Source organism: Cherax quadricarinatus, chromosome 91, assembly GCF_038502225.1.
Source record: "Cherax quadricarinatus isolate ZL_2023a chromosome 91, ASM3850222v1, whole genome shotgun sequence".
NCBI lineage: Eukaryota > Metazoa > Arthropoda > Malacostraca > Decapoda > Parastacidae > Cherax > Cherax quadricarinatus.
In genome coordinates this window covers 9,526,716-9,540,843 of record NC_091382.1, presented here as the reverse complement: position 1 = coordinate 9,540,843, position 14,128 = coordinate 9,526,716, and the positions used below count along the sequence as shown (strand labels likewise).

The window sequence follows — 14,128 nt, the reverse complement described above, 5'->3', positions numbered from 1 at the left end:
ACATAGGAGTATAGGAGTACATATAATTCACTGTACTATGTACGTCCATGTATTCTCCATGTACTATGTACTCCCTTATACTTCCATGTATTCCCATGTACTTCCATGTACCCCCATATAATCCCATGTACTCCCATATACACCCACCTACTTCCATCTAATTCCATGAATCCATTTGTACTCCCATATAATTCCATGTACTTCTATGTACTCCCATATACTCCCACGTACGTTCATTTAATTCCAAGTAATCCTGTGTCCTCTCATGTACTCCCATGTACTCGTTCATATCTGCCATTTAACATTTTTCACGTAGAAACACAATAATAAATAGACAACTAAACGATACATAACAAAACTCAACTAAAACGTTAAAAAAAACAGAACAAAAATTTTAGAAACAGGTTGAACCGAACGATAATTTGTGGTAAACGGCCGCAAAAACTTCGCTCACATCCATTCCAATATAAATGAAGGAATTTGAATAGCAAAGAGAGTGGAAGAATTTTTTTTTTCAAAGACTTGCGTTTGCTTCTCTAAGTTAAAAAAATATTGTTGGAACTTGCCTCATTAACTCTCAGTCAGCAGCGAAACTCTTCAGAAAAGATTAGAGCATCTGAAGCGGGGAAATTTCTATTATTTTTTCCCTTCCCTCGTTCTCTTGGTTCATTTCTAGGGGAAAAGTTGAGGGGAAATATCGATAGATGTATTGATACTGTCTATCAGATTTATCTAGGTACCTACTTACTGCTAGGTAAACAGGGACAACTGGTGTAAGGTGACTGACACCCAGGCACCTACCTATTGCTAGGTGAACAATTACAGCAGGTGTAGGGTGACTTACACCAGGTACCTACTTACTGCCAGGTGAACAGGGGGCAGCAGGTGTAAGATGACTAACACCAAGGTACCTACCTATTGCTAGGTGAACAATTACAGGTGTAGGGTGACTAACACCCAGGTACCTACTTACTGCCAGGTGAACAAGGGTCAGCAGGTGTAAGGAAAAATGCTCAACGTTTCACTCCTAAAGGTAATCGAACCACCGACCCACAATGTTAGGTGAGTGCGCTACCAACCCAGCCACTTAATGTACTGTTTGTTGCCTGTCTTGATAACTGTATCCAGGAGAGAGAGAGAGAGAGAGAGAGAGAGAGAGAGAGAATGGGACTAAGTTCTGAACTTGGGTGTATGTGAAGCCTCGTTAAATAACTAACACATGTTTATGTGAAGCCTCGTTAGATAACTAACACATGTTTACGTGAAGCCTCGTTAGATAACTAACACATGTTTACGTGAAGCCTCGTTAGATAACTAACACATGTTTACGTGAAGCCTCGTTAGATAACGAACACATGTTTACGTGAAGCCTCGTTAGATAACTAACACATGTTTACGTGAAGCCTCGTTAGATAACTAACACATGTTTATGTGAAGCCTCGTTAGATAACTAACACATGTTTACGTGAAGCCTCGTTAGATAACTAACACATGTTTACGTGAAGCCTCGTTAGATAACTAACACATGTTTACGTGAAGCCTCGTTAGATAACTAACACATGTTTACGTGAAGCCTCGTTAGATAACTAACACATGTTTTTGTGAAGCCTCGTTAGATAACTAACACATGTTTACGTGAAGCCTCGTTAGATAACTAACACATGTTTACGTGAAGCCTCGTTAGATAACTAACACATGTTTACGTGAAGCCTCGTTAGATAACTAACACATGTTTACGTGAAGCCTCGTTAGATAACTAACACATGTTTACGTGAAGCCTCGTTAGATAACTAACACATTATTACTGGCTTTTTGTTTTCTAAATATAATTATTTACATTAACTCTGGTGAGAAAAAATTTTGTGGTACGTAGTGTACATTGCTGTACATTCTGTAATTCCTTATTTTGATCTCCTTCCTCAGCTGTAATTATCACAATCATTGACACCATCACTACTGCCTCAGTATTCACCATCACAAACACTAACACCATCACTACCACCACAACAAGCTTCACTCACCAGGTTCTTCTCCTAAACGCGTATTTTTGGTGAACTGTTTTGGCCACGGTATTGTAACTTCTATTCTATAATCAGAACTCTGTATTCATGTAACAAGATTCATTACCTTTATATTCAGAACTTTGTGCTCAGTAATAACCCACGTGTATATTTCTATCCCCTTCTGGATTATTATTGGGCACCAACCATTGTTCATTACACTTCAGAAATCTGTGTTCATGTAACAAGACTGATTATTGGTGTTGTTTCAGGAATGACGGCTGGGTATCAGATCGCCAGTGACTCGGATGAGGTGGATTACATTCCCAAACACGTTCCTGCCTCCACTTCCTCTACTGGAAGTCCAGCTAAAGCCTCCCGCCTGCCCAATGTCCTCACCTCGCTGGAGATCCCGCCAGCCTACCTGGAGGAAATCCTTCGGCCCAAGAAGTCTCCCAGCAATAACGAAGAGTTCCATTATCAGCACCAGAGACTCTATCAACCGCACTACCAATATAGTCAGTCCCCAGAACACCTCCAGCCTCACCCCCATCCACTTAACTCCCAGTATGGGCAGTCCCAGGGACCTCACGGTTATCAAGACCACACCTCCCTGGGTCACAAGTACAACCCGCAGATTTACCAGGAGGACCACAAGTTTCGCGGAGAGTATTTCGAAAACCAGCAATATCTTGGACAGAAATTCAATTATCAGCAGTACCAGCGCTTGAACGCCAATGGTCACAAAGTCGAGGGTCAGTATTATAATGGTCAGCATCCGCAAGATTCGAAGTTTCAATACCAGTATTACTCAAACCAGAACCACCAGTCACAAAATCTGGACTCTCAGGTGGAGTCCAAATCTGCTGATAATATCGTTCCCAGTGGTGTTTACACTGGCAGCATTAACAATGGTGCATCTACAGTTGGTATTTCCACTGGCGGGATTTACCCTGGAAGTGTTCCTTCCAGTGTTGTGTACCCTGGTAATACTAACCCCAGTGGTGCTTACACGGGCGGTGTTTACACTGGAAGTATTCCTTCCAGTGTAATGTATCCTGGTAATACTAACCCCAGTGGTGCTTACACTGGCGGTGTTTATACTGGCAGTGTTTACTCTGCCGGTATTTACTCTGGTTCTAACGACGTTGTCTACGGTAATGTTGAGAGTTCCAGCTCACAGTGGTCCAGAAGTGCGTCTCATGAAATCGAGAAAGATGATCCCCTTGGAGGACGTCAAGTAGAGAGTACCTCGATAGGACCAAGATTTGACAGGACTCTTCCCAGGAAGGTGACAGTACAGACGGGCAAGACCGCCGAGCTGGCCTGCAGGGTACTTGACAGCGCCGAGAAGTCAGTAAGTAGTAACTCCTCTGAATTAATATAGATTTTAAACACACTATCAACAAACAGAAGCGTGGACGAGAGGTTCGAACCATGGTCGACCCTCTCATCCAATCTTATGTTTATTCATTTTCAGTCGTTTATTACGACTTAATCTGAGTCCACAATCTGTAACTAATCTACAAGAATGTTGATAGAAGGTCCAGAGAACCGTCAAGTTAATAAATTAGACACATGTGCAACACTTGGGTTGTCTTGTACATATATCTAGTTTATCAACTAATCTACAAAGTGAATCTGGAAAGAAGACAACGTTTTGGTCTGTCCTGGGCTATTAAGTCACGTTTTGGTTTAGAAAAACTCGTAAGCAAACACTAAGATATAATAGAAAACGTTTCAGCGACCCATTATACTGCATTTGTTTTATACCATTTATCTCCATAGTTACATCGTTAATTATTGAGAATTAATGTCTGAATCCGTTTATTACGTATTCATGTCACATTGCGCTCTCTAGATAAATGGTTCGGTGAACCGACAAGTTGATAAATTAAACACATGTGCAACACTTGGGTATCTTTGTTGGGGAAACGTTTTGCCACACAGTGGCTTCATCAGTCCAATACAAAGAGTGGTGAAGATCAAGAGTTTAAGTAATCAGTCCCTCGAAATTGATAAAATTGATGGACTGATTACATCAACTCCAGGTTGAGGGACTGAGTACCTCAAACTCCTTCTGATCTCCACCATTCTTTGTATTGGACTGATGAAGTCACTGTGTAGCGAAAAGTTTTCACAGTAATGATAACGAAGTGTTCTACATGTGTCTAATTTACCACTGTGAGCCCCACTACTGCCAAATTTTGTCGTATGTATTAATTCATTTTGGTTTTTTGACGAGGAATAGTTATTGGACCTGGGAGGAAATATTCTGTAATTGACCTTAACCTTGAGTAAGGATTCGGAGCTGTAACATGCGCACCCTCGCTGTACACTGCGCACCCTCGTTGTACACTGCGCACCCTCGCTGTACACTGCGCACCCTCGCTGTACACTGCGCACCCTCGCTGTACACTGCGCGCCCTCGCTGTACACTGCGCGCCCTCGCTGTACACTGCGCTCCCTCGCTGTACACTGCGCACCCTCGTTGTACACTGCGCGCCCTCGCTGTACACTGCGCGCCCTCGCTGTACACTGCGCGCCCTCGCTGTACACTGCGCGCCCTCGCTGTACACTGCGCGCCCTCGCTGTACACGTGCGCACCCTCGCTGTACACTGCGCACCCTCGCTGTACACTGCGCACCCTCGCTGTAAACATGCGCACCCTCGCTGTACACATGCGCACCCTCGCTGTACACATGCGCACCCTCGCTGTACACTGCGCGCCCTCGCTGTACACATGCGCACCCTCGCTGTACACATGCGCACCCTCGCTGTAAACATGCGCACCCTCGCTGTACACATGCGCACCCTCGCTGTACACATTCGCACCCTCGCTGTACACATGCGCACACTTGCTGTACACATGCGCACCCTCGCTGTACACATGCGCACCCTCGCTGTAAACATGCGCACCCTCGCTGTACACATTCGCACCCTCGCTGTACACATGCGCACACTTGCTGTACACATTCGCACCCTCGCTGTACACATGCGCACCCTCGCTGTAAACATGCGCACCCTCGCTGTACACATGCGCACCCTCGCTGTAAACATGCGCACCCTCGCTGTACACATGCGCACCCTCGCTGTAAACATGCGCACCCTCGCTGTACACATGCGCACCCTCGCTGTACACATGCGCACCCTCGCTGTAAACATGCGCACCCTCGCTGTACACATGCGCACCCTCGCTGTAAACATGCGCACCCTCGCTGTACACATGCGCACCCTCGCTGTAAACATGCGCACCCTCGCTGTACACATTCGCACCCTCGCTGTACACATGCGCACCCTCGCTGTACACATGCGCACACTTGCTGTACACATGAGCACCCTCGCTGTACACATGCGCACACTTGCTGTACACATGCGCACCCTCGCTGTACACATGCGCACACTTGCTGTACACATGCGCACCCTCGCTGTACACATGCGCACACTTGCTGTATACATGCGCACACTTGCTGTACACATGCGCACCCTCGCTGTACACATGCGCACACTTGCTGTACACATGCGCACCCTCCCTGGATACGCACTGTTTCTGGAGGCCCGGTCAGCAAATCATAACCGAGCCTACACCATTAAAAACGTGTGTTAATTTTGGCCATCAATGGGATTTTGTGTTAGGTAAAAGGACACAAGTGCAACTAATGTAACATTTTATTGTGGCAACGTTTCGCTCTCCATGAACTTTGTCAAAATTATTACATTCTATGGGATTTTAAGTGTCCCGGTAACAGTTCCCTCATTACTGGGTGGTTGAAGGTCACCTGGATAAATACCACGACCCAAGGATTGCCAGACGTCGAACTAGGTACTTTAATTAAGGTCTTCAAATTGCTCTAACTCCTGGGGAGTACCACTGCAATTTTCATTTTTCCTGGTACCATTGAGGCCTCGTGTGGGATAGATTTAATGGGAAAGGAACCTGGTAGGAAATTCGTTACCTACATGGAGTGGTAATATTTCTGCAAGTACATGATACAACTTATACAGACCATAGCTGATATCAGTGACATACTATATAGAAAGTCCCTAGTTATGCAGAGCATTTCCCGCAACTTAGGTTAATTTTGTCCCCAGGATGCGATCCACACCAGTCGGCTAACACCCAGGTACCTACTTACTGCTAGGTGAATAGGAACAGCAGGTGTGTCAAGGAAACACGCCCAGTGTTTCCACCCGTATCGGGGATCGAACTACGGACACTCGATGTGTGAGATGAATGCGTTACCAACCAAACTACTTCCTCAGTCCGTCACGAAGATGAATGGTAGAAGATGAGTTTGAGGCAATTAGACCTTCAGTTTTGAGTCGATGTATTCAGTCCACCAAGTTTAGTGAACTGGACGATGTGTGTTGTCCTTTTAGGACAGCATAATTCACAAACTCTCAAGTTAATTACCCACAATAAACCTTCTTTATAGGAAGCACGTAAAAGGCACACGAACATAGGCGGCAGATTGTTAGTGCAGATATTGTAACACGAGATTTTGGTCCTGTCTGCGTATATGTCGAGACCAGAGTCAGCGTTGCTGGCTGTCAGGGCGTCGAGAAGAGTTGTCGTGTGTTGAGTTTGCAAACATTCTGATGTAGACGAATGGGTCAGAGAACCGACAAGTTGATAAATTAGACACATGTGCAGCACTTGGGTATCTTTATTGAGGAAACGTTTCGCCACACATTGACTTCATCAGTCCTAAACCATTCTTATTTGTCTTAATCGAAACCACAATTTCCCGAAGCTACCCGAGAATTTAGTTCCGTACCCACGACACCACTCAAACCCAATCCCTCCCACTCATATATTTATCCGATCTCTTTTTAAAGCCACCCAGGGTCCTAGCCTCGAAAAATAAACACAACAGCAGTAAGATAAGATAAGAGATAAGATTTCGTTCGGATTTTTAACCCCGGAGGGTTAGCCACCCAGGATAACCCAAGAAAGTCAGTGCGTCATCGAGGACTGTCTAACTTATTTCCATTGTGGTCCTTAATCTTGTCCCACAGGATGCGACCCACACCAGTCGACTAACACCCAGGTACCTATTTGCTGCTAGGTGAACAGGACAACAGGTGTAAGGAAACGTGTCAAATGTTTCCACCCGCCGGGAATCGAACCCGGGCCCTCCGTGTGTGAAGCGGGAGCTTTAGCCACCAGACCACCGGGCCACAATGTGATCCTTTATTGACAACGATTAATGACCCCCGCACGGTTTTAGCGCTCTACTATGAGGTTTAAGAGTCATCTTGCATTCGGCAGGTGTCGTGGATGAGGCACGAGGACCTGCACATCCTGTCCGTCGGCAAGTACAAGTACAGCACGGACGAGAGGGTGTCCGTGAGATGGGAGGAGGGTCGTCAGGAGTGGGTGCTGACCATTGAGAAGGTGAAGCAGGAGGATGCTGGCATGTACGAGTGTCAGGTGTCAGCCAAGCCTGTCCTCAGCTTCATTGTCAGCCTTGACGTCGTAGGTGAGTCACATGTCCTTCTACATAGTACAAGTACCTATTTTCAAGTACCTATTTATTACCTATTTTCAAGTACCTATTTATTACCTATTTTCAAGTACCTATTTATCACCTCTTCACTAGTACCTATCACTTCACAAGTACCTATTTACAAATACCTATTTAGTACCTATTTACAAATGCCTATTTAGTACCTATTTACAAATACCTATTTAGTACCTATTTACAAAGACCTATTTAGTACCTATTTACAAATACCTGTTTAGTACCTATTTACAAGTACCTGTTCATTACCTATTTACAAGTACTTATTACCTATTTACAATTACCTTTTACAAGTAGCTATTTATTATTTACAAGTACCTATTACCTGTTTACAGTTACCTTTTACAAGTAGCTATTACCTGTTTACAAGTACCTGTTTATTACTTATAAGTACCTATTTATTACCTATTTTCAGTTATCTACAAGTACCTATTTATAATTATTTACAATAGTCTATTTTATATTACCTATTTACATTAACCTATTTGAAACTTTGGAAGATCGATACTTTTGGTCTGTCTTAATTAAATAAATTTTTTTCTCAATTTTTTTTTGTCCTTATTTGTTTTTGTAAATTAAAAAATACGTTTCATATATTTTTTTTCTTCGTATTTAGAAAAAAAATTTAAATGGAGTGTTTTCATTTTAGGAGAAAAATGCATTAGTTCTTTTCCTTAAGTTGAACTCTGTACTTCGTGGGGCTAGCACCAACAGCCTGGCTCATCAGGGCATCCAAGGGAATGTACTAGTTTGGTAGTAGGCCTATGAGGCGTTGACCCCCGGAACACACTCGGATGACTCCATAAGAACAAGGAGCACCGCAGCAGGCCGATTGGCCTATGCTAGTCAGGTCTAAGTCACCTACTGGCCTATGCTAGTCAGGTCCAAATCATCTACTGGCCTAAGCTAGTCAGGTCCAATTCATCTGCTGGCCTAAGCTAGTCAGGTCCAAATCATCTACTGGCTTAAGCTAGTCAGGTCCAATTCATCTACTGGCCTAAGCTAGTCAGGTCCGAATCATCTACTGGCCTAAGCTAGTCAGGTCCAAATCATCTACTGGCCTAAGCTAGTCAGGTACAAATCATCTACTGGCCTAAGCTAGTCAGGTACAAATCATCTACTGGCCTAAGCTGGTCAGGTGAAACTCACCTACTGACCCAAGCTAGTCAGGTGAAAGTCACCTACTGGCTTAAGCTAGTCAGGTGCAAATCATCTACTGGCCTAAGCAAGTCAGGTCCAAATTATCTACTGGCCTCAGCTAGTCAGGTCCAAATTATCTACTGGCCTCAGCTAGTCAGGTCCAAATCATCTACTGGCCTAAGCTGGTCAGGTGAAACTCACCTACTGACCTAAGCTAGTTAGGTCCAAGTCACCTACTGGCCTAAGCTAGTTAGGTCCAGATCATCTACTGGCCTAAGATAGTCAGGTCCAAGTCACCTACTGGCCTAAGCTAGTTAGGTCCAGATCATCTACTGGCCTAAGATAGTCAGGTCCAAATCATCTACTGGCCTAAGCTAGTCAGGTCCAAATCATCTACTAGCCTAAACTAGTCATGTCCAAATCATCTACTGGCCTAAGCTAGTCATGTCCAAATCATCTACTGGCCTAAGCTAGTCAGGTCCAAATCATCTACTTGCCTAAGCTAGCCAAGTCCAAATCTAATGGCTTAAGCTAATCAGGTCCAAACCATCTACTGGCCTAAGCTGGTCAGGTGAAACTCGCCTACTGACCTAAGCTAGTCAGGTGAGTCACCTACTGGCCTAAGCTAGTCAGGTCCAAATCATCTACCGGCCTTAGCTGGTCAGGTGAAACTCACCTACTGGCCTAAGCTAGTCAGGTGAAAGTCACCTACTGGCCTAAGCTAGTCAGGTCCAAATTATCTACTGGCTTAAGGTACTCTGGTCCAAGTCACCTACTGGCCTAAGCTAGTCAGGTCCAAGTCACCTACTGGCCCATGCTAGGGAGGTCCAACTCACACCCACCCACACCCAGGTAGGTAGTAGTAAGTCTGTATCCTGTGGCCTGGTTGGCAACGCTCTCGCTTCATACACAGTGTCCGTGGTTCGATCCCCGGCAAGGGTGGAAACATTGGGCGTGTTCCGTTACACATGTCCCTTTCACCTAGAAAGCAAGTAGGTACCTGGGTGTTATTGGACTGGTGTGGGTGGCATCCTGGGGGACAAAATTGAAAGACTACAATGGAAATAAGACATAGTCCTCGGTGACGCACTAACTTTCCGGGTTGTCTTGGGTGGCTAACCCTCCGGGGTTAAAAATCCAAACAAGATCTTATCTAGAAAGATATTTCTCGTATCTTTGAAGTTTCTTCTCCAGTACATCACTCCTAGTTCTCTCTCCAGTACATCACTCCTAGTTCTCTCTCCAGTACATCACTCCTAGTTCTCTCTCCAGTACATCACTCCTAGTTCTCTCTCCAGTACATCACTCCTAGTTCTCTCTCCAGTACATCACTCCTAGTTCTCTCTCCAGTACATCACTCCTAGTTCCCTCTCCAGTGCATCACTCCTAGTTCCCTCTCCAGTGCATCGCTCCTAGTTTCCTCTCCAGTGCATCACTCCTAGTTTCCTCTCCAGTGCATCACTCCTAGTTCCCTCTCCAGTGCATCGCTCCTAGTTCCCTCTCCAGTGCATCGCTCCTAGTTCCCTCTCCAGTGCATCACTCCTAGTTCCCTCTCCAGTGCATCACTCCTAGTTCCCTCTCCAATGCATCACTCCTAGTTCCCTCTCCAGTGCATCACTCCTAGTTCCCTCTCCAGTGCATCACTCCTAGTTCCTTCTCCAGTGCATCACTCCTAGTTCCCTCTCCAGTACATCACTCCTAGTTCCCTCCCCCCCAGTACATCCTCTCTTCTTAACAAGACACAGGTGTAACACTTGGGTATCTTACTGTGGAGATGTTTCGCCCACCAGTCTATCAGTCCAGCACGGGGCCAGGAGCTGTGAATCGACCCCTGCAATCACAAATAGTTGAGTACAGAGAATCCTAGAGAGGGTGGAAGAAGTTGAGACGTAATTTCTATTGTCAAAACGTTTCGCCACACAGTGGCTTCATCAGTCCAGTACAGTGAATGGTAAAGATCAGGAGGAGTTTGAGGTAATCAGTCCCTCAGCCTTGAGTCGATGCAATCAGTCCATCAATCTTGATGAGAATGCAGCATATGCTGGTTAGGTTAGGTAAGGTTCGTCAGGAAACAGGACAAGTGTTTCCTGACGCGGGTAATAGTCATATGGTGACTCGCAGCTGGAGCTTTTGGTCATCCAACCGAGGCCTTCCGCTGGCTTACCAGTCCACCACTTTAAAAATTATAGTTACGATTATAACCATTTCATTTTTCCTTGAGCGAGAAAGGGGCTTATATACTGTAGACAAGCGAGGTGAAGCAGTTGTAGGCGGCATCACCTTGGACAAATCCACAGGTGGAAGTAGGTCATGACTGTATCAAGATCCCAAGATGTTGCTGTGTCCGACAAAGATGTAGATAAATGATATTGGACTGATGAAGCCACTGTGGGGCGAAACGTTACCTCAATAAAGATACCCAAGTGTTGCACATGTGTCTAATTTGTCAACTTGTCAGTTCTCTGAACCATTTATCTACAAATGAATTTGGGTTGTGAGATGCTTAGTGGGAAATGTGATGCTTTGACTCACGAAATGGTAATAACACGATTTCATACGAATCACAGAACGGGTGGGATCGAAACCCTTGCGTGTTTTAGAACAGTCTTGCTGTGGGTTCCAGTCACACTCGTTCTGTGGGTAATTTGTGTTGTTTGAAGGATTTTGGTGAGGTAGAACAATCTTGAATTTCCTTCTATTTAAAAATACAGGTGTCTGGCTCTTGTTTACGCAAGCAGCAGCTCCTGGTCTTGGTTATACAAGCACTAGGTATCCCTCTCTCTCTCTCTCTCTCTCTCTCTCTCTCTCTCTCTCTCTCTCTCTCTCTCTCTCTCTCTCTCTCTCTCATATACACAAACAGATATTTATTAGCTATCATTCATCATACAAAAATTGAAGCAGGATTTACTGGATTAACCTGCCTGCATTATCCTTACCTGTCACAGAACCCTCTGTGTAGCCATCTCTCCTCACATGATGCTGCTGCTGTGTTGTTTCTCTCTCTCTCTCACACACACACACACACACACACACACACACACATACGACCCCTGCAACCACAACTAGGTGAGTACACACACACACACACACACACACACACACACGACCCCTGCAACCACAACTAGGTGAGTACACACACACACACACACACACACACACACACACACACACACACACACACACACACAGGTATGGTACACAAACGCTGATGGAATAACAAATAAGTGGGAGGAGTGGCAAGAAAGAGTCAAAGAAGCATCACCGGACATCATAGCTCTCACAGAAACCAAGCTTACAGGTATGATAACAGATGCCATCTTTCCAACGGGATACCAAATCCTGAGGAAAGACAGAGGGAACAGGGGGGGTGGAGGAGTGGCGTTGCTGATCAAAAATCGCTGGAATTTTGATGAGCTGGAGAGAGAAGATAGCGGAGAAGAAAGTGATTACATAGTGGGAACACTTCACTCTGGAGGTCCCAAGGTGGTAATAGCAGTGATGTATAACCCACCACAGAACAGCAGGAGGCCAAGGCAAGAGTACGACGAGAGCAATAGAGCGATGGTTGACACACTGGCTAGAGTGGCCAGAAGAGCTCATGCATGCAGGGCAAAGCTCCTGATCATGGGTGACTTTAACCACAAGGAGATAGATTGGGAGAACTTGGACCCACATGGGGGCCAAGATACATGGAGGGCTAAGATGATGGAGGTGGTACTGGAAAACTTCATGTGCCAACACGTAAGGGACACTACAAGAGAGAGAGGAGAGGATGAACCAGCAAGGCTGGACTTAGTATTCACCTTGAGTAGTGCAGATATCGAAGACATCACATATGAAAGACCCCTTGGGGCCAGTGACCATGTGGTTTTAAGCTTCGAATACACAGTAGAGCTACAAGTGGAGGGAGAAGCAGGAAGGCCAGGACGAATGAAGCCAAACTACAAGAAAGGGGACTACACAGGAATGAGGAACTACCTGAACGGGGTTCAGTGGGACAGAGAACTGGCAGGGAAACCAGTTAATGAGATGATGGAATATGTAGCAATAAAATGCAAGGAGGCTGAGGAGAGGTTTGTACCCAAGGGTAACAGGAGTAATGAAAAAGCCAGGATGAGCCCATGGTTTACCCAAAGGTGCAGGGAATGGAAGAAATATAGAAGGCAAAGGACCCAGGAGAATAAGGAGAACAGTCGTAGAGCCAGAAATGAATATGCACAGATAAGAAGGGAGGCCCAAAGACAATATGAAAATGACATAGCAGCGAAAGCCAAATCTGACCCGAAACTGTTGTACAGCCACATCAGGAGGAAAACAACAGTCAAGGACCAGGTAATCAGGCTAAGGAAGGAAGGAGGAGAGACAACAGGAAATGACCGGGAAGTATGTGAAGAACTCAACAAGAGATTCAAAGAAGTGTTCACAGAGGAGACAGAAGGGACTCCAGAAAGACGGAGAGGTGGGGCACACCACCAAGTGCTGGACACAGTGCACACAACCGAGGAAGAAGTGAAGAGGCTTCTGAGTGAGCTAGATACCTCAAAGGCAATGGGGCCAGATAACATCTCCCCATGGGTATTGAGAGAGGGAGCAGAGGCGCTATGTGTACCCCTAACAACAATATTCAATACATCTATCGAAACAGGGAGATTGCCTGAGGCATGGAAGACAGTAAATGTAGTCCCAATCTTTAAAAAACGAGACAGACATGAAGCATTAAACTACAGACCAGTGTCACTGACATGTATAGTATGCAAAATCATGGAGAAGATTATCAGGAGAAGAGTGGTGGAACACCTAGAAAGGAATGATCTAATCAACAGCAGCCAGCATGGTTTCAGGGACGGGAAATCCTGTGTCACAAACCTACTGGAGTTCTATGACATGGTGACAGCAGTAAGACAAGAGAGAGAGGGGTGGGTGGATTGCATTTTCTTGGACTGCAAGAAGGCGTTTGACACAGTTCCACACAAGAGATTGGTGCAAAAACTGGAGGACCAAGCAGGGATAACAGGGAAGGCACTACAATGGATCAGGGAATACTTGTCAGGAAGACAACAGCGAGTCATGGTACGTGGCGAGGTGTCAGAGTGGGCACCTGTGACCAGTGGGGTCCCGCAGGGGTCAGTCCTAGGACCAGTGCTGTTTCTGGTATTTGTGAACGACATGACGGAAGGAATAGACTCTGAGGAGTCCCTGTTTGCAGATGACGTGAAGTTGATGAGAAGAATTCACTCGATCGAAGACCAGGTAGAACTACAAAGGGATCTGGACAGGCTGCAGACCTGGTCCAGCAATTGGCTCCTGGAGTTCAATCCCACCAAGTGCAAAGTCATGAAGATTGGGGAAGGGCAAAGAAGGCCGCAGACGGAGTACAGTCTAGGGGGTCAGAGACTACAAACCTCACTCAAGTAAAAAGATCTTGGGGTGAGTATAACACCAGGCACATCTCCTGAAGTGCAC

General features: G+C 45.5%; 1 protein-coding gene across 1 annotated transcript in view; it reads left to right on the top strand.

Annotated features, from left to right (window-relative positions):
• The first annotated feature begins 2,268 nt into the window (after positions 1 to 2,268).
• Positions 2,269 to 14,128, top strand: part of LOC128704848 (uncharacterized) — a 55,225-nt gene continuing 43,365 nt past the window's right edge. The window contains exons 1-2 of the mRNA XM_053799995.2: positions 2,269 to 3,357; positions 7,273 to 7,483. Coding sequence (XP_053655970.1) covers positions 2,275 to 3,357; positions 7,273 to 7,483 — 1,294 coding nt within the window. The 5' untranslated portion in view covers positions 2,269 to 2,274. The remainder of the gene's footprint in view (positions 3,358 to 7,272; positions 7,484 to 14,128) is intronic.